The following is a 26,934-nucleotide window of genomic DNA, read 5'->3' as shown; positions in this document are numbered from 1 at the left end:
GCAGTCAAAAATAATCTTTCCATATAGTTAGCCTCCAAGTCTTGATGTCAAAATAGTGGTACGTAAGTTATGATCTGCTTTTGTTTCATGGGAACCAATATAGCATCCTTAACAATAGGGACCATAAAATGACAGTGAAGAATTTTTGGATGTTCATACTTCAGTCTATGCCAGATTTCTCAACCTTGGCTCTACTAACATTTTAGGCCAGGTAGCTCTTTGTTGTGGGGGCTATTCTGTGCATTGTGAGATGTTTAGCAGCATTGTTGGCCTCTACCCACTAGACACCTGTGGAATCTGCACCCTCACCACCTCACCCCCATCATGACAATCAAAATTATCTTGAGTTGTTGCCAAATGTCCCTGGGGGCACAAAATCACCCTAGTTGAGGACTACTGGTCTGTGCCATTTACCACATTTATAGCTTTTCTTGACCTTAAGTACATGCAGTGGCATCATAAAAAATCTAGTAAAATGATGCCACCTTCTCTCTGGAGACTTTCTCTGATCAGGCTCCTCAGTTGCTCTCCAGCCACTTTTCACTTGCTTTTTCACTTTTCACTTTTCATCTAGCTTCCCTCCATCTTTCTTAATTCCATCTCATATTTTCATTTACTCCTCCTTTATAAATTTCAATGAAAATAAGATCTGCCAGAATTGAAAAAAAGTTATCTTGCATTTCATCTTCCTGTTTTTGTACACACTCTGGTGGAAAGTACCTCTTTTAAAGCAAGAGTTGAACCATTCTCTCTGATGTCTTTCTACAATCACAGAAATGAATTTCCTTTGTGACTCTATACTGCCTGAGTCACTCATTTTCTTTACTCGGGATCGAAAATGCTTCCCTTTGTAAGTAACAGTTTTAAAAGTAATGGAAAGAGATCCCTTTGGTTGAGCTTCAACTGCATGATCAACAACGCTGCCATCACTTTCATCTTCATTATGACAGATACAAAACAGCCAGATTTGCATTATTCTAGAGAGGTTTCTCCCAGGTATATGCTATCTCTTTAGAAGGGTGAGCGAGCCTACGTGCTTCAGGAGATACACGTTGAAGAGTATATGGACACAGGCTGTTTCCCTTGCTTATGTGAGAAGTTCCAGAAACACGTACTCTGTCCTGGCAAGTTCTGGGCTTTTGCAGATTGTGAGTTGTTTGATGACCGGGGCTGTGCCCCCTTCCCCCAAATACCATGCACACGCTTGGTAAGACTCATTAGGAAGGTACATAAGTAAGCTAGTAACGAACCCATTTGTGATAAATCTGGACCGTTTCTCAGTTTCTCAGTGCAGTTGAACTGTGTTTGTGAATGTTTCTGATTTTTCACACTTATCTCTGTTAGGCCGCCCCTCAGCACCCTGGACTGGACAGATCATTGTCACTGAGGAAGAACCAACAGGTAAAAGCTACATTTTCCCCTGATAGTATTGCCAGTGTTCTGCTATGCAGTTTAGCTATTGTGGAGGGTATGGTGTATATTATTTAAGATGTTTTGGAAAGAACATACTGAAATATTTGGAGATCATGAGGTAACTTATATTGTTAGAGAATCACTTTTTTTAAAAGAGATTTATTAAGGTATAATGACATGGACCAAACTGCATGTCTGTAAAATGTACAATGTGATAAATTAATACCTGTGAAACCACCACTGTGATCAAAATATGAACATCTCCACAACCCCTTAAATTTTCTCATGTCCCTTCCTCATCTCTAGGCTCACTGATCTGCTTTCTGTCACTATTGTTTGTGTTGTTCACAATTTTACATAAATGGAATCCTACTCATTTTTGTCTGATTGCCTTCACTCAGCATAATTATTTTGAGATTTATCCATGTTGACATATATATCAGTTCATTCCTATTTATTTATACCTTCACCCTTGAAAGCCTCTATGAATCTCTCTGTTAAGTGTTTTTGTGGATATACACTTTCATTTCTCTTGGATAAATACCTAGAGTCTGAATGCACAGGTCATCTGATAAATGCCTGTTTAATTTTTAAAGAAATTGCCAACTCTTTCCCAAAATGATGGTAACTTTTACATTCCCATCAGCAGTAGCTGAGAGTTCCAGCTGCTCCTCACTGTCCCATACGTGGTATGGTCAGTCTTCTTAGTTATAACCATTCTAGTCAGTGTATAGTGGTGTTTCATACCATAGTGATATTTCATAGTAGGTGCATAGTGGTCTTAATTTGCACTTCCCAAGTAATGTTGAGCATCTCTTCATGTGTGAATTTGCCATTTTTGCACCCTATTTGACATCTTTGCCAAATCCAATTTCACTCAGATATTCTTTCTTTTTTTCTAGAAATGTCACAGCATCAGCTCTTATGCTATTATATTTTATGATACATTTCAAATTAATTATTTCTATACTGTGTGGATTAGGAGTCTAAGTTATTATTATTTTGCATATGGTGATCCAATTATTTTAGCAATATCTGTTGAAAAGATTATCCTTTTCTCATTGAATTGCCTTGGCCCTATTGTCCAAGTCAACTGATTGCATATTTATGAATCTATTTCTGAATCTTTATTTGTTAATTTTATTTTCTTTATACCAGTACCACACTGTCTTGAACACTATACCTTTTATAAGCTTCTTGTTTTTCTTTCTTTTGTTTTAGCTTCATAGTTTTGAAATAGAGGTAGTATAAGACCTCTAATCATTTTTTTCCCAAAGTTGTTTTGACTATTCTAAGTCTTTGCATTTCCATGTAGAATTTAAAATTAGACTATCAATTTCTATTAAAAAATCTGCTGTGATTTCTATTGAGTCTTTTATTTTTCATTTGTTTCTATCTACTCTCTCTCTCCAACTAAATGATGGATTTATATACTTCTTGTAGTTTTATCAGGTTTTGTTTCATGTATATTGAGACTCTGCTATTAGGTGCATAAACATTTTTATTATTATATCCTCTTATGCACTGACTTATAACTTTATTATCAGAAAATGACTCCTTTTATCCATGGTAATGCATTTTTGCTTGGAAATCTGGTTTGTCTGATATGAACATGACCATTCCAGCTTTCTTTTGATTAGTGTTAGCATGACGTATGATTTCTGTCCTTTTCCTTTGTGTCTTCGTATTTAAATCACATTTCTTGTAGGCATCATATCATTGGGTCTGGTTCTTTAATGTAAACTAATAATCTTCACCTTTTAATTGGGATATTTGAACAATTTACATATCATCGTGATTATTGATATGATTGGATTTAAATCGAACATCTTGCTATTTGTTTTCTATCCATTCCTTTATCCTCTTTTTCTCTTTCCTTTTGGATTTGAATATTATTTCATTTTATCTATATTATCTTATTAGCTATAATTATTTATTTTGATTTAATAATATCTTAGAATTTTTTCAGTGTAATACACATCTGATCACACCCTACTTTCAAGTACGATTACCCTACTTCACATGCAGCGTGTTTTACAGTACAATTCCGTTTCCCGAGTGCGTGTCCCCACGCTTCCCTGCTGTCTTTCAGAGGGTGTTGTTCCCGGGCCGCCCACCGACCTCTGCGTCATTGAGGCCACTCAGAGCTATGTGGTCCTGAGCTGGAAGCCCCCCCGCCAGCGTGGCCATGAAGGCATCCTGTACTTTGTAGAAAAGGTGAGACTCTAGGAGCAGCATCGTTACCTCTGGCACGTCTTCAATATTTCTTTAAAGAAGTAAAGATTAAGTTTCTGTTGTGTCCTGAACTTTTGAAACTCTTATAAACTGTTACCTGTTTCCACAAAAAAATGTGTTTCCCAGAATTTTGCCTGAAAGTTCAGGGGGTTTATGGATCCCTGAGGGTCACCCATGGACTCCTAAGAGGTCCACAGACCCCAACTCTTAGCTCCTCTAAGAAGAGAAACATTCCTGGAACTGTATATAGCCTCTGCAACACTGTGTTGCGGGGCTTTCTCACCACTTTTTCCATCTCCCTTGCTCTGTTGTTGTGGTTTAGTTGCTCACTCATGTCTGACTCTTTTAGACCCCATGGATTATATATAGCCTGCCAGACTCCTCTGTCCATGAGATTTCTCAGGCAAAAATATTGGAGTGGGTTGCCATTTTCTTCTCCAGGGGATCTTCTTGACCCAGGAATCGAACTCACATATGCTGCATTAGCAGGCAGAGTCTTTTTACCACTGAGCCATGGGAAAGTCCATCAAAAGACTATAGGTATAGGCAAATACCTGCAAGTTAGGTAACAACATAAAATCTATATTCAACTCTCTTTCTGGCCCTTTAATTATTTCTAACCAGCAGCTCTTGAGAAAATTATACTGGAGCCAAAAACACAGGGTCTGTGGTTTCCCTTTATTAATAACTTTTATTCATGAGGACATTTGGCTTATGGCTTTGGGGAGCATGCCTCACTTCCTTCCTATCCCTAGAGGTGAATAAAAATAAGTGGGTAATTTCTTCAACACGCAAATATGGACATCTTCAAAGAAAGTCTGATTTTACCAAAATAATGCTTAAATTTTACGTTTTGTCAATTTTTACATTTTCTAGACATTAGCCTCAAATGAAATATAACTTGAGTATCATTCTTGATTAAAATTTTTTTTTCTTTCTCTCTCTCTCTTTTTTAATAGAGGACAAGACAAGAGTGATAAACATTCACTTTCTGGTATATTTAATACACACTCCTCCAGTGAATCGTTTTGAAAGGCTCCACACAAAGATAGTTCTGAATAAGCTCTGTGGCAGTAATTACCATCTTTCTTATAATAATGACACAGTAACAGCCTATTACTGGGGCCTTTCTTTGAGATGAGTCAACTTTGGCTTCTGTTGAGCATCTCCTCTGGTCTCATAAACTCAAATTTCTCCATGAAAGTCTGTAGCTTCTCCAGACCTAAATACATGAATCTGATTAAAAATTTGAGTGTTCTTCCACCAGTGGGCCAGAAGGGACATTTATGAGCGCAGCATGGATAAAGAGGTCTGCACAGGCCCTGCCAACATACAAGGTCCAGGATGTGCCAGAGGAGCAGCACACCTGCAGAGACCTGGGGCACGTTTACAGAAAAACCATCCAAATGAATGCCAGACTATGGTCCGGAGCCGAGTCTCAAATTCTCATTTAAAAAAAAAAAAAAAATTTTATTTATTTGGGTCTTTTTTGCTGGGCCCAGGCTTTTGCTAGTTACAGAGAGTAGGGACTACTCTATAGTTGTGGTGTATGGGCTTCTCATTGCAGTGGCTTCTCTTGTTGTGGACCACGGACTCCAGGGCACACAGGCTTCAGTAGTTGTGGCCACCAGCTTAGTTGCCCGTGGCATGTGGGGTCTTCCGGGACCAGCGATCAACCCGTGTCTCCTGCATTGGCAGGTGGGTTTTTAACCGCTGGACCACCCATGCTTAGTTCTCCATTGTGTCTGACTTTCTGTGACCCTTTCGACTGTAGCCCACTGGGCTCCGCTGTTCATGGGGTTTTTCAGGCAAGAATAAGGACCACCAGGGAAGTCCTCAAATTATTTCTGATGAATCACTTCTATCCCGTTGACTTTTCACAAGGGAAGTGTTCCCATTCTCTCTTCCCATGACAAATTTCCATCCCCAGGATGTTCAAGCCTGCAGCAGTGCTGCCTCTCTGGTTATCCCCGTGCTTGCTTTTCTTCAAGGAACTTTTTACCTGAGATTTGCACGCACATCAAGCATGAACTTGCCTGTCATGGTGACGGGCTTACAAGCAGTTATGCCATGTCTGTGAGCCCTGAAATGGTTAATGTTGAGGGGAATTAGATAAATCAAGTTTCATTGCTCTCAGCCCCTCCATCCTACTGTGTTCTTTCCAGCCCCCAAATTTTTCCTCAGACTTATTTCCTCAGTCTTATATTTTCAGCGCTTTCTCTCATTTCCCCCATCAGAAGTCTGGTCAAGTCAGAGACAAGAGTTGTATGACTTGGTAGCTCTGTTTCTACCAAAGGAATGAAAACAACTGACGTTTACCAAGGACCAGGCACTGTTTTTCAAATGACTCAGTGGTAAAAGAATATGCCTGCCATTGCAGGAGACTCAGGGGACTGGTTCAATCCTTGGGTCGGGAAGATCCCCTGGAGGAGGAAATGGCAAGCCATTCTGGTATTCTTGCCTGGGAAATGCCATGGGCAGAGGAGCCCTGGTGGGCTATAGGCCATGGGGTCACAAAGAGTCAGACACGACTGAGCAGCTGAGCACACACATGCAGGCACTGTTTTAAGCTCCACATATAACTCACTTCATTCTTACAGGAACCTGCTGAAGGAAATACTTTTATTTTTATTACATCTGCTTTGTAGATGAGGAAACAGGCCTAGATAGGATATACAATTTACCCTGATCACACAACTAGTAAGGGACAGAGCTAGGATTTGAACCTAAGCAATCTGGCTCAGGTCCATATATCCAACTTTTATACACTGCTGCCTTTCAACCTTCCCACGCCTAAGTCTTCTCTCAAAAGCTTGGATAATAGGGACTTCCCTGGTGGTCCTGTGGTTGAGATTTCACCTCCCAGTGTAGGGTGTATGGGTTCGATCCCTGGTTGGAGCACTAAGATCTCACATGCCTTGCAGCCAGAAAATCAAAACATAAAACAGAAGCAGTGTTGTAACAAATTCAATAAAGGCTTTAAAAATGGTCCACATCAGAAAAAATCTTAAACTTCGATAATCATATAATATATGCTAAAAATGAATCAAAGTAATAAACTAAACAATAAGTCTGGGAGGATTCTATTCTTCAGTGGGTAACCAAGTAACTTAAAGGGGAATTTATTCTCTCTGCCCTCCCACATACAACAGACACATTATCATAAAAGGCACTGCAAGGGATGTCAATGGTTACCTCATCAAATTTGCCTATTTTATAGACATTGACACTCATGTGACTTTCCCAGAACCACATAGCTCACTGTTACCAAAGCAAGGACCTGGATCAATGCCTCTGGGTCCTTTTCATCATACCATATTGCCTCTCATTTCAAGTAAATGAAGGTTATGCTGAGTGATATACTAAAAAACTTATTGTCCCCTAAAGTTATCATCCTTGACAGCTGGTCAGTCTATCATAGGTTTAGATTTCTGGAAAAATCTCTTGAAACCATTCAGACATTCTGTAGCAAAGTCACTTCTGCTTTGTCCATATTCTAAAAAAGAAAAAAAATGTTTCTCTATCTTTCACTAACTTCATACATTCAGAATTCAGAAAAATTAGTTCATTCAGAAAAAAAAAATCATTGAGTATCTACTATGTGCCAGATGACAGTTCCAGGCTCTGGGGTATAGCAGTGAACAAGATATCTTCCTGAACTCATTTCGTTGGAATTTACATTCCAACAATGGAGACAACAAATAAATAGTATAATTTCAAGTGTTGGTAAGTTTCTCAGTGAAAAATAAAGCAGGGGAAGTAAGGGACAGAGAGAGATGGGGAAGGAGCAGATAACCTTTGCAGGTCAGTGATGGGGTGGTGATGATCAGGAAGGTGATATGTGAGCACAGACCTGCATGTTGTTATGAGTCACTAAGTAAAACACAATTAAAATAACTCAGGTCATAATAATATAATGGAAATGTATCTAACATAGCATATTAAACTTAATTACATACCCTAAAAAAGCATCTGACCCCAATTTGTGTGTCCTGCTGTGCCCAATTGTGTCTGACTCTTTGTGACCCTGTGGACTGTAGCTCGCCAGGCTCCTCTGTCCATAGAATTTTTCAGCAGCAATACTGGAGTGGGTTGCCATTTCCTATTTCAGGGCATCTTCCCAACCCAGGGATCAAACCCTCATCTACTGCATTGGCAGGCAGATTCTTTACCACTGCACCAAGTGGAACGCCCATCTGACTCCAAACTATCATCTAAATAAATTAAGGACTTTTGTAAGTAGACCAATGGCCTTATTTAGTTAAGAAAGGAAGTGAAATATCAAGGCATCATATTTATCCAACAATACAGCTGTATTTGATTGAGGTAATCTTATGGACTTGAAATGTTTCATTCCCCACTTCCTCCAAATCTCTTTTCCAGATCAACTTGCATAACAGGTAGTAGTTTGTTGGCAGATAAATCAACTTCAAGGTGCCTGGCTTAGAGTTCTTCAGTTTATTCTTTCTGTGCCTTCAATGGTCTCACTGTTCTGGCTGCAGTGTGATGCAGGGACAGAAAACTGGCAGCGGGTGAACACAGAGCTCCCGGTGAAATCTCCCCGCTTTGCTCTGTTCGACTTGGCTGAGGGGAAATCCTACCGTTTCCGAGTTCGCTGTTCTAATTCGGCAGGAGTTGGTGAGCCGTCAGAGGCAACGGAAGTGACTGTGGTTGGCGACAAGCTTGGTAAGTGTAGAGTTTGCTTGAGCTGCTATAAACTTATTTAACTTCAATTCAAGAGAAAATTTAAAAGCAAGAATCGTACTGAAATACATATATATTCAAAAGTAAAAATGGTGACAGGTTTTTTCATATTGTAAATTTAATTGATGACTGTGCTTGACTGATATGTTACATACTTCCTGTGTGTGTATTAGTTGCTCAGTCATGTCTGACTCTTTGTGACCCTGTGGACCTCCTCTGTCCATGGAATTCTCCAGGCAAGAATACTGGAGTGGGCTGCCATTTTCTTCTCCAGGGGATCTTCCTGACCGAGGGATCAAACCCAGGTCTCCTGCATTGAGGCAGATTCTTTACCATCTGAGCTACCAGGGAAGCACCCCTCCCCCCCCCAAAAAAAAACTTTATGAATGATTATGAAAGTACTTTCTCTAGGAGTTTCAACAGTATTGCTAGTGTACTTTTTTCCTGGAGAGGATTGGTATGTTCATGGGTGTTTAGTTTCTCATTGTGCTTCCAAACTAGAATATTTAAAACATTTTCTGCTCTAACGAATATAAAGAACTGTGTGTTTGATGTGGTTACTAGTATATTTATGTTCATGTTTCTGCATATGTGATAAGAATGAAGTTTTAAAACCACCTTGAACTTGACCATCATTTTCTTCTTTTCTCAGACATCCCCAAGCCTCCAAGCAATATCATCCCAAGCAGAAACACAGACACATCAGTGGTCGTTACGTGGGAGGAACCCAAAGATGCTAAAGAGCTGGTCGGGTACTACATAGAGTCAAGCATTGTCGGCTCTGGCAAGTGGGAGCCTTGCAACAACAACCCTGTGAAGGGGACAAGGTAACCGCCCTCTGTTGGGAGGTGGGACTGGGGTTCTGACGCAGGAGTCACAGGGGCTGCAGAGAAGGAATGCAGCCATGGACCCAATAGCAGCACAAGCATCCAGTGCAGGGAGGTTATTGAAAACATTAGGCTCTGAGTATCCAAATGAATTCAAAATTGAACGTGTCTATGGTCATACATTTGAAGAAAGGATTACTTAGTGACATTAAACACTTAGAAACCCACAATGGCAGTTATGATAAGAGGTCATTTCATAGCTCTTTTCTGATTCTTTCACTTTATACTGTATGTCCTTTGAAACCTTCTGTTCACTTTTATTATCTGCTGTGATACTAGATTCCAAGGATCTAATAGGCTCTAGTGAATATAAATTACCCAGACATTTTGTTTTATTTTATTATTTTTTAAAATTAAATTATAAGTAATCTACAACACTATGTTAGTTCCACGTGCACAACATAGTGGTTCAGTATTTCTATACATTACCAAATGATCTCCACAATAAGTCTAAGCACCCACTGCCACCATTGCAAAGCTATTACAGTATTATTGACTGTATTCCCCAGGCTATACATAGCATTACCATGACTCATTTTTTAACTGAAAGTTTGTACCTCTTAACCCTCTTCACCTATTTCATCAACCTCCAACCCTGTTCCCCTCTGGCAACCACCTGTTTGTTCTCTGTTTCTGTTTTGTTCTGTTTGTTTACTTGTTTTGTTTTTTAGATTCTACATAGAAATGAAATGAAGTCATGCAGTATTTGTCTTTCTCTATTTGACTTATTTCACTTAGCATAGTACCCTTTAGGTTCATCAGTGTTGTAAATGACAAGCCTCCATTCCTTTTTATGGTTGAGTAATATTCCATTGTATGTATATGCCACATGTTCTTTATCTATTCATTAGCAGTGGAAACTTAGGTTGCTTTTATATCTTGGCTATTGTCAATAATGCTGCAGTGAACATAGGGACACATGTATCTTTTCAAATTAGTGTTTCTGTTTTCTTCAGAAAAATACCCAGAAGTGGAACTGCTAGATGGTATGATAGTTCTGTTTTTAACATTTTGAGGAACCTCCATACTCTTTTCCATGTACCAATTTACATCCCACCAACAATGAGCATTCCTTCTCCTCCACACCCTTGCCAAGACTTTTTGTTTCTTGTCTTTTTGAGAATATTCATCCTGATAGGTGTGAAGTGATAGCTCATTCTGGTTTTGATTTGCATTTCCCTTATAGTTACTGATGTTGAGCATCTTTTCATGTGCCTATTGACCATCTGTATGTCTTCTTTGGGAAAATGTCTATTCAGATTCTCTGCCCATTTTTAAATTGGGTTGTTTGGGGAGGGTTTGATATTAAGTTTTATGAGTTCTTTGTATATTTTGGATATTAAACCCTTATCAGATGTATCATTTGCTCATATCTCCTTCCATTCAGTAAGTCACCTTTTCGTTTTGTTGATAGTTTCCTTTGCTGTGCAAAAACTTTCTCATTTGCTGTAGTCCCATTTGTTTACTTTTCCTTTTGCTTTCCTTGCCTGAGGAGACAGATCCAAAAAAACTTTGTAAGACCAGGGTCAAAAGGTATATGGCCTATGCTCTCTTCTAGGACTTTCATGGTCTCAGGTCTTGCATTTAAGTCTAATCCATTTTGAGATTATTTTTGTGTATGATGTGAGAAAATGGTCCAGTTTGATTTTTGTTCATGTAGCTGTCCAGTGTCATAAATTATGCCTGCATTTTAAATGAGGAGAAAAAAATGTTGGTATTGTATGAATTTTAAACATCAGTATGGTAAATCCAGTGCTGAGGAGATATACACAGACCAAAATAAAGACATTTAGAATACTTAGTGATTTTGTATCTAGTTCTAATGTAAGGAGGGTTATTTATTTTTTTTCTTCTTGCTTTTGAATATTTTGCCAACCAGCTTTGTAAACTGATGACGAATTCTGGCCTACACCCAAATTCCGAGTCTCCTTTACTTTAGGATCAATCTCAGGGGAGAATCCCCCCACCCCATTGTCAAGCAGGTCTGTTAGGCAGCTTCTGGGGTGGCCACTTCTATTCCAAGAACCCCCATAGATCGAGTCATTCCTTTGCAGAACATGAGAGAATGAAGACAAACCAGTTAATGGGAAAAGGCAGTATGTTTTGCAAGAGATTAATTTAACCTGTTTGTGCATTTCACGTTTACTCTGAGTTTCCTGCATTTTCCAGGGACTATTTAGAAACTTTCATGGCAAGTAGGCATTGACTGCCTTTCCACAAATGGAGGGGAGCTGCTCAGGGGCTGACACCGTTTGTTACCCATCTTTGTATCCTCAGAACCTAGCTCAGTGTCTGGAACACTGAAGTGCTTGGTAAATGTTTACTGAACCGAGCTGGCCTACACTATGGCTGCCTGTATTAAATATTTCAACTTGCTGATAGTGGCAGAGTCATCAGCAGGCCATAATTTCCTCTACTTACCGTCCTTCAGGATGGATTAGAATGTTACTGTGATTAATGAAACAGGTTTTGTTACATCCCTGATAACTATTTGAAAAGTGAGGTTGTTTTATGTGTGAAACTGCCCGTGGATTCACACCTCATTACTGAGTCCTTAAAATGTACATGACAATTCTGGAGTCAATTTTTCACCTAATTTTCAGATTCTAGTGTAATTTTTCAAGTAATTTTACCTTTCATGGCATGCAGGGAGGCAGCAAGTAGGCCTCTGTGACAAGGGGCAGCCAATGCTTTAGAGCTATAAATATAACCCTGAAATAATCATTAATAATGTTATTAATACCACCTATTATTTAGTCAGTGCCTCTTATATCCAAGGCCTGTAATGGGTACTATTATACTTTTTAAAATTAATTTTTAATTTTTTATTGAAGTATAGTTGATTTATAATATTTCAGGTATATAGCAAAGTCATTCAGTTTATATATAGATATAGATATTCTTTTCAAATTCTTTTCTGTTATAGGTTATTACAAGATATTCAATATAGTTATTTTTGCTATTCAGTAGGACCATGATATTGATCTATTTTATATATAGTAGTGTGTCTATTAATCCCAAATTCCTAATTTATTCCTCCCCCTGTACTATATATAATTTATGGTCAATCTTCACACAAGAGTTACTATGTAGGCATTATTTTTCCATTTTACTGATAAGTACACACAGGTTCAAAAAAAGTAGGGTGTTTATTCAGGGGAAAACCAGGACTCCTCATTGTTTGACAGAGTGAATTTAGGAAATTGCCTGAGATGCCTTTTGTTTAATATACGTTTGTTACCTGGATCTCTCTACATCCTTTTCTTCTTTTAACAAAAGAATGGTTTTCATAAAGCCAGATCATTCTGTTAAGATAACAATCATCTTCCCTAATTTTCCTCCTGGGAAACTTTTAAAAAATTTTCTTCCCTTTAAGATTTACTTGTCACGGATTGAAGACCGGTCAAAGTTATATTTTCCGGGTCAGAGCAGTTAACGCAGCTGGACTTAGTGAATATTCACAGGATTCAGAACCAATCGAAGTAAAAGCTGCAATTGGTAAGTTCTTCGTGCACAGCTTTGCATGGGGGGAAATGAATTTTTCTAAGTTACAACGAAAGATACCATCCTCTCCAGAGACTGTGTCAAGTTTCTAATATGGCTCAACGATCCCATCCTCAGATGGTCATTGTCTCTGATTCCAGGTGACCTCTAACCTTCCACAGCTGTTCTTTTACAGATCTCCATCATTTATCCAGATTCTGTGCTTCTGTAGCCTTTCCATCTTCATCAGCCCAAGTTTCCTCAGATATTCCCATTGTGTGAAACTCCATTTTAACGTGGTGCTCATCCTGGGAATACAGAGGGCCATCCAATCCCATGAGGTGGTGTATCACCCATAACCAGATCATCTCATACTTAAAAACCATTCCATCTGCAGCAGAGCCTGGCTTGTTTTCAGTAACAGTACATTAACCTGCCTTCTATAAACTCTGCTAAAATTCGTGCAAGACATGCATGGTTGCTTAATAATGTGTTTCATCTCTGCTGGCAAAGTAACCAACAGAATAAAACCAGTAATAAAGTAATTATATGTATGTATAATGATGTGCCTCCCAATCTTAAGGTGGGGAAGGGACCCAGGTAGTTCAAACAATAAAAATGAAATCTGTGATATAATAGCACATATGTGAAGAGAAAGATTATTTAATACCGATTGTCTTCAGTTAGCATCTTGTATTACTTTTTTTTTGTCACAAGGCATGTGGGATCTTAGTTCCCCAACCAGGGTTGGAACCAGTGCCCCCTGCAGTGGAAGCACAGAGTCTTAACCATTGGATCTCCAGGGAATTCCCCTGTATTACTTTTTAACATTCCTTATAATATGTTCGTATTATAAGGACATAGTGAACATGTTTCTTTGAGATTGGGAGGTACAGACCATTACTATACCAATAAGGTACATAACTCTAATTGTTATATAATCAAGATCTTTGTTCGTCTCTTGTGCACTCCCCTCACCCCCCATTCTGTTGAATAATGGAACTTATATTTCTCAAGAAATGTCTGAGAAGTGCTTGTTCTTATATTTACTTGGGTCCTGCAAATCCAAATGGTTCTTGTTCTGTCTCTGGTTTTTTGTTCTCATTTCTTCTTTTTCCCAAATATGGAGAAGTTGAAATGTTTCCTTGGTGTTAGTTATGTGAAATGTACGCTTTTCATATTTCTTGCAAATTCAGGTGATTTCCGTTAAACCAAGATTGTTTTTGTTCTGTGTGTGGTGCTAATCTTTTTCTCTTTTGTTCTAAGAGCAATCTGTACTGCATCCTGGCTCAAAGTGTTTCTGTTGTTATCTGGCAATTGTAGGGGGCGGAGTGTCTCCAGCTGTGTGGCCTGAAATGAATGAGACACCTGGTGGACTAACAGACTCCAGGGGAGGCATGCATGACACCTCCCGGCCAACCTTTAAGAAAGATGCTTTGCTTGGTAGCAAACTTAACAAACCTTCACTACCCAGTAGCGCTCACAACCTGGGCCAAACAGAAGTGAGTAAAGTAAGTGAAACAGCTCAGGAAGCGCTTTCCCTGCCATCAAAGAAAGCAGCCTTTGAGGGGAAAAGTAAGTCTGAGCCTCTGAGAAAGAAGAAGGACCTAGGTGAGCGCTGAAACAGTAAGAGCGTCTCATCTGTTCACATCAGTGTCCTCACGGCTCATTGTCCATATCACCTTCTTCCATCTGTGTTCACTTTCATCAGTGTTCATTCTTAATTTTATGTGTTTTCAGTTACCCATTTGTAATACCTTTGTTTAATGAGTCATAGAAGTAGTTTTCTGTGAACTTGGCTTTGACACATAATTCATTGTGCTTAATGACAATAGAAATATTTAAAGTAATTTGGTTATTGAGTCCCTTCTAGCTTGTCAAACAGACACGCCTTTGGCCTCATTTTGCTGAGAGTTAGAGATGAGAGCAGGAAGAATTCGATAATTGTAGCCTGTAAGAGGTCCTTCAAAATATCATTTTGGTAAATGGATAGGAAAAATATTTCACAAAGAACTGACATTTTATTAGGGTCATAGTTATTAACTTCTATTATTTATCCTTAGGTTTTCAAATTACCTTCACATTTAATCCAAATAAACATAAGTAACAATATGTCTTTGAGTTGTCATGAAAAGTTTAACATGATGTTATAATCACATATCGCTATATTCGATTATATATTATTCACATTCCCAGAACTAAGACTATTTATCAGTAAGGCTAATTATCTAACCAGAATTAAAATAGACTAATTATCAGTAATCAATTTTTTTTCATTTATTTTTATTAGTTGGAGGCTAATTACTTTACAATATTGTAGTGGTTTTTGCCATACATTGACATGAATCAGCCATGGATTTACATGTGTTCCCCATCCTGAACCCCCCTCCCACCTCCCTCCCCAAGTAATCTTTTATCAGGATATTTGGTGCTTGTGGTTTATATATTCTAGGAGACACTGTTTCTCTTCCCACCCCCCCCCCCCCGGAGACCATCATGTTTCTCTTATTGAATAAAAAATAATTAATAAGTATATACTGACAAATTGTAACTTGCCTCTCACCCATCCCCTATACCTACCTCACCTCTAACTTCTGTAGCCTCTGCTTTTTTGACACTTTATTTACCCCTTTAACTCAAAATGAGATGGGATGAACTCATTTGAGAATTCATATTCAACACTGCTCTGAAACAGAGAGAGAGAAAGAGTTTTTAAAGGTAAAGAATGCAGGAGGTTGGTGATGGGAGGAAGAGAGGAAAAATGTGTGTGTGTGTTTTTTTTTTTAATCTTTATTGTTCTGAGAATCTTTTTGAATAAGAACAAGATGGTTCCTATCTCTGGTAACCCACATAAATATTCAGAAAATTCTTTCTAATGTTACTGCATATCGAGTGGATTTCTTTTTACCAACCACCCTCTCTTTTTTTTTAATCAGAAAAACCATATTTTCAATAGTTGAGAGAAAGTTTGATCAGCAAAGCCGCATAAATAAAGGGAAACTTTTAAAGTAGTATCCAAATATTTTCCTGACTAAGCGCTAATAAACATAGTGACAGCTATGTAGTATTTCATGCCATATGAATAATAATCCAGTATCAGGTTTAAAATAATGGAGTAAAAGGTGTTATACTAAGAGAAGAATCACATGGAAGAATGTTCCTGGTTTAAGAAAAAAAATTAATGCTGCATTTAGCTGAGCTCCAGAATATGATTTTTCCTTTGTATAGACAGAACTTATATAGTTGTAGGGTTTCACATGGGTGTATGTGTCTGAGTGGTGAAATGCTAGCTGTTTGGAAATATATGGAAATTCTTAATAAGTGAATTAAGGCAAAATTTATATACGTATGCCATTTTTCTCAGGGAGCAAATAAAAACAAAGCCACATAAAAAAACTAAAATATCTTACATTTTCATGCTATTGTTTTAGGAATGAAGAGATAGTATGTACCTCCGTCCTAAAATTTAGAGTTGAGATACATAAAGCAAGATGAAAACTAAGCAGTAAAAATATGTATTGTTAAAAAAAAACAAAAAAATATATTTTGGGGAAATACTTCTTCATATGGGGAATGAATCATTGTTCAGAATATTGTTAGTTTTTTCAGGATTTTGTTAGAAACACTAACATTTTGCTGTTAATATTTCAAAGCTTCTTTCTTCTTGGGAATGAAGGGGGACAGGTTCTTTTTATCTTTGGAATAATAACTGTGGTGCAGTTTTCACTGTGTGTCAGTTTTCTTCCTTGAACATCAAATGGACGCCAAGTTGCTTACTGGTATTACCTTTTAGTTTTACACTCAAGACCTAGTGCCCTCCCGCATGGCATCAGTGAAACAGTTTGATGGACGTAGAATCACAGAAGCAGTTCTGTCCACTCACGAGCTCTTCATGTTACAACAGCACCACCGTCTCCACCCTGTGACATCACCTGTCTCGAAAGTTTTCGTGACTCAATGGTTCTTGGATGGAAGCAGCCAGATAAGACTGGAGGGGCTGAAATTACGGGCTATTATGTGAACTATCGTGAAGTAATCGACGGGGTGCCAGGAAGATGGAGAGAAGCCAACATCAAAGCCGTCAGTGATGAGGCATATAAGGTAAGTGTGTGGCTTTCTGTGGGCTTCCCAAGTGGTACTAGTGGTAAAGAACTGACAGTGCAGGATACGTATGAGACGCAGATTTTATGGAGGCTTCACTACATAGACTTGATTGATTAAATCATTGGCCACTGGTGTATGAACTTAATCTCCAGCCCATCTTCCCTCTCCAGAGGTCCAGAGGTCTGGGATGAGGCTGAAAGTTCCCGCCCTCTAAGCACATGATTAGTTGCCTTGGCAGTCAGGCCCCATCTTTAGATGCTTTCTGAAAGTCACCTCATTAACACAGTAAAAGATGTTTGTCACTCTCATCACTTGGGAAATTCCAAAAGCTGTGCCAGGAATGAAGACAAAAGACAAAGCATGTATTTCTTATTGTAAATTGCAGTATCACAGTCAGGATAATCTATCTCCCTTTGGATTAACTCAAAAACCAACTGATTAGTAATCTTAATTACATATGAAATGTATCTCCTCCTTTGCCATTTGATGCAACACAATCACAGCACTGATATTCCAATACCTCTGCCCTGTTCTGTTGCCCAGAAGCAAGTCTCAGGTTTCACCTGCATTCAAGAGGAGATTACAAGAAGGGTGTGACTCACTGGGGATCATCCTAGAGTATGTCCAACACATACTCTAAATAAATGCAATGCTGAAACAAACTTGAAACCTTCACTCTCTGTGATGCTGTCCATGTTGCAGATTAGCAACCTGAAGGAGAACATGGTGTATCAGTTCCAAGTGGCGGCCATGAACATTGCGGGGTTGGGAGCGCCCTCAGCAATAAGCGCCAGCTTCAAATGTGAAGAATGGACCATTGCTGTTCCAGGTAACTCGGGGAGACTGTGTCTCTGCACTGAGGCTCAGAGCTTCTTCCAATGGATCCTACAACCTGGAACTAAATTTAAGTGCTACATAGCTTCTAAGGGAGACAAATTCTCTCAGTCCCTCATGTTTACATAAAGTATTTTTACAAATCTATTAATAGGAACCAATATAAAACTGAGTATAAATTTCTTACATTCCAAATAAATCCTAGAGTCCCCATAGCTCAGCCTCTGTATGGAGTAAGATGGACAGAAGCACCTGGGTTGAATGCTACTTGATTATTAAACAGAAATACCCATCTTTGCTTGTGCTTCTTAAAGACCATTGAAAGTGAAGGTGAAAGTTAAGTCACTCAGTCGTGTCTGACTCTTTGTCCTTGTGGACTGTAGCCCACCAGGCTCCTCCATCCATGGGATTCTCCAGGCAAGAATACTGGAGTGGGTTGCCATTTCTTTTTCTAGGGGATCTTCCCCACCCAGGGATTGAACCCAGGTCTCCCGCATTGCAGGCGGATGCTTTAACCTCTGAGCCATTAGGACATTCAATTTACACATCCCAGCTAAATTTCTCTAAAGTGTCTTTCTGCACTCCTGAGTTGTCGCACATTCTCTTAATGCTCTGGAGCCTCTCATTTATCACTCTCCCCTGATCCCCTTCCCCAGACCCAGCCTCCATGGCCTTCTTCCTGTTGTCTCCTCCTCCCTGGCTCCCAGCTCTTCACTATACACATGAAGGACCCACTGTGCCTACCTAGGACTTAAGTCCTGCCCTGATCCTCTTAAATCTTTTACTTACCTCCCCAGCCCTGTCTCTCTATGTCAACTTTTCCCCATCTCTGCATCACAACAAAGATCCTGGAACCAAACTGGAAATACTCTACTTTGGAGATTGTCATAGAGGGTGGTTGGCTGAAAAAAAATAGGGAGAAGCCAGAAACATTCACCTATGCCTTTAACTCTTACACAGCTACAACAGTGAACAAACCTTAAGACTGGATACTAACTAATTTGCCAAGTCATTAAGAGTCAGACTGTGCTTAGTCGCTCAGTCATGCCTGACTCTTTGCAACCCCATGGACTGCAGCCCATCAGGATCCTCTGTCCATGGGGGTTCTCCAGGCAAGAATACTGGAGTGGGTTACCATGCCTTCCTCCAGGGGATCTTCCCAGCCCAGGGATCCAAACCAGATCTCCCACATTGCAGGCGGATTCTTTACCCAACTGAGCCACCAGTGAAGCCTAGCGTCAGACTAGCAACATTAATGTATTTGGTGGATGGTTTTATTCTGCTTCCAATGTCACTAACTTCAAAGACCCGAATACTTTAGTGCCACAGAATGACTAAGCTCTCCCACTTGGGTTTGATATTCAGCTTCTTTAATACCTGCTGTGACACCAACATCAACCACATTGGAACCCCGGGCCACCCTAGGCACACTGAATGGACCCAGTCTGCTCCCAGGGCCACCCTCTTCCTCTGGTGAAACCTTAGCATCCTTGGAGAACCATATTTTTGCCTTAGCTTAGCCAGTATCCATCTGCATCACATCTCTATCAAGTGTGAGTACAAGGATTACAAAAGAAACTCAACAGAAGTTCAAGTGTTCACTCAGGTTCAGTAAATACAAGGGGTAAACACACTGCCTTTCCTAGCACTTTCTTGAGGCTGGTGCTATTTCTTAAGTTCTTTCCGCCTCCTACACAAAAGTGGGTCTGTTTTTAAATTCTTGCAATTCCTGAATAAAGTTAAAATGTGAGTGACTAGAGACCAACAAATTCTGAGCAAGTCTATGGAAAATGATCTGATAGAAAGTGATGTAGTTAGCAAAAGAGGTTGCAGGGTGAGTGCTCCCAAATCAGAGGAGAAATGAATGGGGCAGTTCTCCATCCCCAAGACCTGTCTATTCCCAGATCCACCCTTGACTTACTGAGAAGTGTTGGGCAAATCATGAATCAAGAAAGCCTGATGACAGGATTTAGGATGAGAGTATTTAGGATGAGAGCATTTAGGATGTTTTTGTCATCCCTTTGTTTTACAGATGAAGAAACAGACTCAGGTTAAATGATAATCAGGGGGTCACAAAGGCACTAAGTGGCAGTTAGGTTTGGAAGCTAGTCTGCTCATTCTTAGATGTGGGGGTTAGGAAGCAGCAGCACAGTGATCCTCGCCTGGAAAACAGGGCTTGGGCTACTGTTAGGATGGCTCCCTGGCTCCTGAGGATGACAAAGAACAACGGTCATGGAAGCTATCTGCATAACACAACATGCCATGCCAGGGTACGGTACTAGTGCTATTGTTTAAACCTGTTTCCACACCAGGCACCATCAAGAGATGATGACTCATTGTGACTGTTAAGCCGAGGTCAAGGGCCCAGTCAACATTGAGTGATCCATAGCAAAACCCCAAGGCGTAACACGATGGAGTTCGCACTTGTCGTTGGCTCTCAGGCCACCACGAGTCAGTTCAGGTGATTTTGATTGGCTGGTTAGAAATCACTTGTTATTTAAAAAAAAAAAAAAAAAGGGAAAACAAATAGCTGTATCACCTGCATAGCAGCTGATAGTCATGCAAAGATTGTCATGCAGGTAATCACTGAGTAGCTAGAAGTCTCCCAAGAGTGCAAAGAACACACACACGGAATGTTTGGTTTCCTTCCAGAACAGGTTGATCAAGTTCCTTGGCTTCCCCGAGCTTTCTGTTAGTTGTCTTAGGAATGGATGAGATAAAAGAGTGTTAAGTGCCTGGTAAGGTTTAGCACAGATTCAGGGCCCATGGGATTGAATGTATTTGTTTTGGTGAAAGTTCTTTGTAACCACAAATGTAGTTTGTTTTTACCCCATATGAAATATATGCTTTATGGGTATCCTTCCAGTGAGGAGCTATTTTGCAATAAATTTGTTTTTCTTTTTGAAAAATCTGTATTTATTTATTATTTTTGGCTGTGTTGGGCTCAGATGGTAAAGCATCTGGCTACAGTGCGGGAGACCCGGGTTCAATCCCTGGGTAGGGAAGATCTTCTGGAGAAGGAAATGACAACCCACTCCAGTACTCTTGCCTGGTAAATCCCATGGACAAAGGAGCCCGTAGGCTACAGTCCATGGGGTAGCAAAGAGTCGGACATAACTGAGCGACTTCACTTTCACTTTGGTCTTCGGTGCTGTGCGTAAGGGCTGTCTCTAGGTGTGGTGTGTGGGCTTCTCATTGTGGTGGCTTGTCTTGTGGAGTACAGGCTGTATGGTATGCAGGCTTCAGTACTTGCGGCTCCCAGGCTCTAGAGCACAGACTCAGTAGTTGTGGTACACGGGCTTAGCTCTCCTGAGGCACGTGGGATCTTCTGGGACCAGAAATCAAACCTGTGTCTCCTGCATTAGCAGGTTTATTCTTAACCACTGGACCACAAGGGATGTCCCATGTACTTCTTTTTCTATATTCACAAGCCATCAAATAGAGTTGCTTGCTTCATCATAAGTGAGATTGGGGGACATTTTCAGATTGTCAGCCAAAAATAATCAGAAACTGAATCTGCAACCAAATTAAACTGTCCTGGTAAAAGGTGAGGAACAGAGGCCTGAGGACAGCCTGAGGGCAACGCTTCATCCGGCCGCTGGAGGGCATCTCGAACTGGCCTTAACCACTTGCTGCCCATAAAGGGTCCTAATAGGCTGATGTAGAGCCACTAAGAAAACTTGGAATGAAATGACTACAAAATACCTGTTTCTATGGGAATAGTAGATTTTACAAGAGAAGAAGACCAGTATAAGTTTCAGTTTAAGACTGTGAATATGACTGTAGGGTTATACACAATGGAGTTTTCTTATCTCCATTATGATTTTTACACATGGGTCTCTCTGTCTTTCGCTCTTCAGGACCACCGCACAGTCTCAAGTACAGTGAAGTCAGGAAAACCTCCCTGGTTCTGCAGTGGAAGCCTCCCATCCACTCAGGACGGACTCCAGTCACTGGCTACTTTGTGGACATAAAGGAGGCCAGTGCCAGAGAGGACCGGTGGCGAGGACTCCATGAGGCGGCTCTGAAACACACATACCTGAAGGTCAGGGGATGTTCACACTTTGAGAAAGCCCCCCCCCCCTTTTTCTTTTCTTTTTTTTTAAAGAAAAAGGGTTCTTCTAACAGGGTAATTTAAAAATCAATGAAATAAAACAGAGCATCTCAGTGTTGGTTGGTGTCATGTGTTGGGCTCCTGGTAGGCTTCCATTTGGCAGTGGATGGGGTTTGGGGAAGTTTCTGATGCTTAAAACAATTTGGCTTTAATTTGACCCAAATCTCTTTGCCTGGCTTTAGAAATTACTTCTCCTCTCTCTTGTTTTCCTCTTCACCTCCACTTACCCACCTCATATCTTCACTACTTCCAGTCTTAAGATGTTATTACTTACCATCCCCCAAAGGTGACATTCTCATTCCTACCTGACATATTTTTGAGGGTGTTTTTGATTTGAGGGTGTTATTTGCATAGAGTTCACACCTGTGAGCCTTAAACTCCGATCCCTTGAGTCATGCGTGGCCTCACCTCACCTGCCCTCTCTCACCTGTGCTCACGTGAGCTCTTAGGGACCAGAAGAATGACTCAACTCTTGACCTTGACCTCACTGCCTTCCAGTTTTCTCTAGGGTGTTTTAACCAAACCAGTTTCTAACTCCCATCTACCAGAGATGGTTCTGCTATAGCCACTGACCCTCTCACAGGTACTAAATGGAAACCTCAAAAGCATGTTTTCCCCTATTGTCAGTCATGGCATATGGACATCCCAAGTCCAGAGCAGAGCCTCGGAAACTGTAGGGAATGTGACTCCGATTCCCATCACTCAGAATGGAGTGTGACTGTTCGATCACAGTCAGACAGAACCCTGCCCGGGCATTCAGTATGCAGCCTTATCTGTTGGCAGAACAGGCCCCTGCCCAGAGGGTAGGCCTTGGGGGATTCTCAGAGTATACCTACTTTAAGACTTCTCTTGTCAACCTGCCGCTAGAGTCAACACCATCTGTCAGAGAGTGCCCTGGGGTTAAGACATTTTTAGTCCCCATAAAAACATAGATATATTCTCCAGGAGACGTGACTCTTAAACTGTTACACCCAACATGCCATTAACTCAGTTTAGCACATGCAGTAAACAGCCCCTAACAAAACCGTGAGGAGATAAGGAAGGTCACATTTCCTGGGGCGGAGAAAAGGTCAAGGAAGTTCTGGAGCTAGGATGCGGTTTGTCTGTCCAGAGAACCTGGAAGCCTCTGGATGCAAACAAACCCCAAAGTCAGTGTAAAACAGAGGTTGGACACATCCTAGATGGTGGTGGTGTGTGCTTACAGCTCGCGTGACCTCCAGATCCTCCATCAGTCATAGCACAGGGGTCCCAACAGTCCCACATACAGGAGCCAAATAAGGGTGAGAAGTCAAGCAAAGGGGGCCAGGAGCCTAGAAAAAAATGGACAGGAAGAAGAAATAAGAGAGTTTAAGCAGATCAAAAAATGGTTAATGTCACTCATTAAAAAAAAAAAAAAGACAAGAAACAGAAGAAAGGCAAATTTAGGGGGAAGAAAGAGACTGAGGTTGAGTGCCCCGCACAAAGCAGAAGATGAACTCTGTAAGGAAATGACCCTAGAATTTGGCCACAATTTTTAAAGTGAAAAAAGAATATTGACTTTTCTGGTTATAGAATGGATGGATGTTAGATGATAAATTCAAATGGTAAAGACACAAGGAAAAAAAGTTGAGGTTCCCATAATCTCCCTACCTGTGGTGATGTGGAGTCACTCTTTCACATGGCTCATATTCAGAGAAGTTTCAAGCCTGAAATGGAGAAAAAAATGTACATGTTAAAAAACTTTATCAAGTTTAGGTGAAGAAAGGAGATATGTTAATAACTCCAGGAACAGGAGATTTTAGCACCATTGCACAGAACCTAGTGGGCTAGCTGTTTTCTGCCAGAAGCACCCCTGTTCGTGTGAGCATGGAGTGTCTGGGGGTTCCTAGATGGAATTAAAGGTGCATTGCTTTACATCAAAAAATTAACCTGCTGAGCTCACACTTCCTTTTTTATAGGTAATTACAATCTGCTGAGACAGTGTGGTGAGAAGGGAGTGAATAGTTGGAAGGGGTAGGGGACAAGGATGAAGAATGCAAGGAAATGCAGTTCTTCCAGAAATTTTAAGGAGGAAAACAAACCCAAGAAAGGGAAAATAGATGTGACGTGTGCACATGTGGCACATCTCCGGTGCTTTAAGCCCAGTGGTCATTGCCCTGCAGTCATGGAAGGGTGCAGGGGTGTGCCTGCCACCCCAGCAACTGGACACGGGATGTGTGGATCTCCTTCCTGTGCCGTGTTGCAGAAATCTAACTCATGGTCACAGATTACCTGAGCGGCAGGTGCAGATGTGGCAGGCACCTGGCAACTGGTCTATTTTTATCACAACAAGGAAGTGTTTCTGTTCCTTTTTGTAGATCCACAGTTGCCTGGCATTATCTCTAAACATGGACTTTAAATACATCAAACTCTGCATTTAGTGTGTGCCTAAATTCAAGTTCATTTACAGATTAAAATCATTTAAAAAATTCATTAGCTCCAGAAAAGCTATCATGACAGTAACATTCTGTTATCATAACTGTAGCATAATGTTATCATAAACACAGCACAATTAAATCATTAGGTTAAAAACCCAACAATTTAATACATAGCACACCTAAATCCATGGTCACAAACACTTTGCTTGGCTGAGTAAATATGTTCTAGCTTTGTGTGATTTAAATTCCATTTTGGTGCTCGCTTCGGCAGCACATATACTAAAATTGGAACGATACAGAGAAGATTAGCATGGCCCCTGCGCAAGGATGACACGCAAATTCGTGAAGCGTTCCATATATTAAAAAATAAATAAATAAATAAATAAATTCCATTTTGGATGTTAATCTCCATCACAACACTATGGGAAAAACTGTGTCCTCTATGTATAATAAATTCCTTCTTAAAGTACAATATAGGTTTTAAAAGTCAAATGTTTTAAAAAAGATAATTATTGTAGAATATGGATAATATATGTACTGTTTCTTTATGAGACTATGCTGAACTCAAAGAAAGTCACAAAAAATTATGAAGTGGGACTGTCATATAAAGGCATATTATAAATATTCTTTTTTACTTTCCTCACGCTCTTGTAACTCTAGCTCAGTGGTACACTTATAATATAGGTCCTCAGCAAACATCTTCTTGATGCATGACAATGTGAGGACCTGAAATTTGAATACATTTGACTATTCACAGATTACCGAAATTTGCAGCCATGTTAGTTGCTTGTCTATTTAGTGAGAAATAGCTATATTAAATTTACAAGGACAGTTTCTATTTGTTTTTGTTCTAATGCTTTAACATGCTTTTAAACAAATGGAAAGTGATGCATGATCTAAGATCCATGCTTGTAATTCCCCTCTCCTGCCAGAACTTCTATCTGAAATTACTCTGGAATATTCCAAAAGGACCAGGAAAAGAGGACAGCCCATATGCTCTTGTGAGCACTTTGTCATTTGACCAAAGAATAAGGTGGTTAACGCCTATAAAACATACGGGTATCAATCTCCTATTTCTGATGCTCGTGGCTGTTAAATTATCTAAAAAAGAAAGAACATCTGAGTTTCAAAGGATCTTGGAAATGTCTACTTACACATAGTCGGGAGAGAAGAAAGTCTTAGCTGAAGACACACAGTCTCTGACAGGATGACGTTTAGATCCCAAATCTTGTGCTGTATAATTGAATTACCTCCACAGGGGAAGAGCACTTCTGTTCAAATGACACAGAGTGACCGTCACCTCTATACCTGCTTCTTCCAGGTGCAAGGCCTCAAAGAGGGTGAGAGCTACGTGTTCCGAGTTCGAGCCATAAACCAGGCGGGTGTCGGGAAGCCGTCTGACCTTGCTGGGCCTGTTGTGGCCGAAACTCGCCCAGGTGGGCTTTTACTTTTTTGTTAAAGTTTACTCGTCTGTGTAAGATACCAAAGTAACATTCAATCTTACTTCTGTGTCTTTCCTCATTTTCAAAATCATCACTGTACACTATCCAAATGACTGATAAGTATGACAGTGAAAAGTGAAAGTCACTCAGTCGTGTCCGACTCTGCGACCTCATGGACTATACAGTTCATGGAATTCTCTATGCCAGAATACTGGAGTAGGTAGCCTTTTCCTTCTTCAGGGGATATTCCCAACCCAGGGATCGAACCCAGGTCTCCCACATTGCAGTGGATTCTTTACCAGCTGAGCCACAAGGGAAGCCTAAGTGTGACTGTCAGATGTGACAGTCGTTTACCCCATCACAGGACCTCAGGGCAGGCGTGAGCCAGGTTTGAAATGGTTGTGATGTGGGAGACTCGGGTTTGACCCCTGGGTCTGGAAGATTCCCTGGAGAAGGGAATGGCTTACCCGCTCCGGTATTCTTGCCTGGAGAATTCCATGGGCAGAGAACCCTGGCGAGCTACAGTTCATGGGGTCGCAAAGAGTTGGACACGACGGAGCGACTAACACTTCCACTTCACTTTTAGGGCTACTTTGGTCCGTACTTAAAAACATGGACATTCTTGTCAAATTATGCTTCCTGGACCAACTGTTTAAAGTATACATTCCTGGGACATTATTTCTGTTATACAGTGGCCATTAACTCCCACAAGAATATTTTTCTACCACATTAGAAGCTGGAACAGCTCAGAGAGCAAACATGATCCTTAAACAAAAGTAGGGTTTATATCATTGTAGCTACTAAGTTAAACTAGGAATCAGCAGATTTTCTCTGCGAAGGGCCAGATAGTAAATATTTTCAACGCTATGGATATATGGTGCCTGTCATTATCCTTAACTCTGCTGTGGCACAAAAGTAGCCGTACACAATACATAAATGAGTGAGTATGGCTGTGTATCAGTAAAGCTTTATTGTGCATGATAGATGCATTATATAATATGATAAATTATATGCATTATGAAATTTGAATTGTAACTAATTTTCACATCTTGAACTATTAATTTTCTTTGGATTTTTAAAAGCGATTTAAAAATGTAAAAACCATTCTTAGCTTTCAGGCCATACAGAAAGAGGCAATGGTCCAGATATAGCCCACGAGTCATAGTTTGCTGACCCCTGGGTTAAGCTAACAGCAGTCCTGACTGAATGATCTATAGAGCTGAGGCAGCCCTCACGGCCCAGTTCCCAGAAGCCATGACTGGACTAGGAAAGACAGTCTTTCCCTTTGTTACGAGAACAAAGTTTACAGTGTTCACTGGGCA

The 26,934-nt window shown here is 40.2% G+C and overlaps 1 protein-coding gene and 1 non-coding gene across 2 annotated transcripts in view; both read left to right on the top strand.

The window, feature by feature from the left end:
• MYOM1 (myomesin 1) overlaps nucleotides 1–26,934 on the top strand; it is a 118,428-nt gene that overhangs the window by 52,524 nt on the left and 38,970 nt on the right. The window contains exons 13-21 of the mRNA XM_065932522.1: nucleotides 1,345–1,401; nucleotides 3,506–3,630; nucleotides 8,151–8,334; nucleotides 9,005–9,179; nucleotides 12,616–12,737; nucleotides 16,627–16,823; nucleotides 17,529–17,655; nucleotides 21,521–21,705; nucleotides 25,492–25,606. Coding sequence (XP_065788594.1) covers nucleotides 1,345–1,401; nucleotides 3,506–3,630; nucleotides 8,151–8,334; nucleotides 9,005–9,179; nucleotides 12,616–12,737; nucleotides 16,627–16,823; nucleotides 17,529–17,655; nucleotides 21,521–21,705; nucleotides 25,492–25,606 — 1,287 coding nt within the window. The remainder of the gene's footprint in view (nucleotides 1–1,344; nucleotides 1,402–3,505; nucleotides 3,631–8,150; nucleotides 8,335–9,004; nucleotides 9,180–12,615; nucleotides 12,738–16,626; nucleotides 16,824–17,528; nucleotides 17,656–21,520; nucleotides 21,706–25,491; nucleotides 25,607–26,934) is intronic.
• On the top strand, nucleotides 24,426–24,532 carry LOC136167984 (U6 spliceosomal RNA). Its single transcript, XR_010663153.1, has one exon. It is a non-coding gene; the product is annotated as a U6 spliceosomal RNA (small nuclear RNA).

This window comes from Muntiacus reevesi, chromosome 4 (assembly GCF_963930625.1).
Source record: "Muntiacus reevesi chromosome 4, mMunRee1.1, whole genome shotgun sequence".
Classification (NCBI taxonomy): domain Eukaryota; kingdom Metazoa; phylum Chordata; class Mammalia; order Artiodactyla; family Cervidae; genus Muntiacus; species Muntiacus reevesi.
This window is presented reverse-complemented; position numbering and strand designations above follow the sequence as displayed.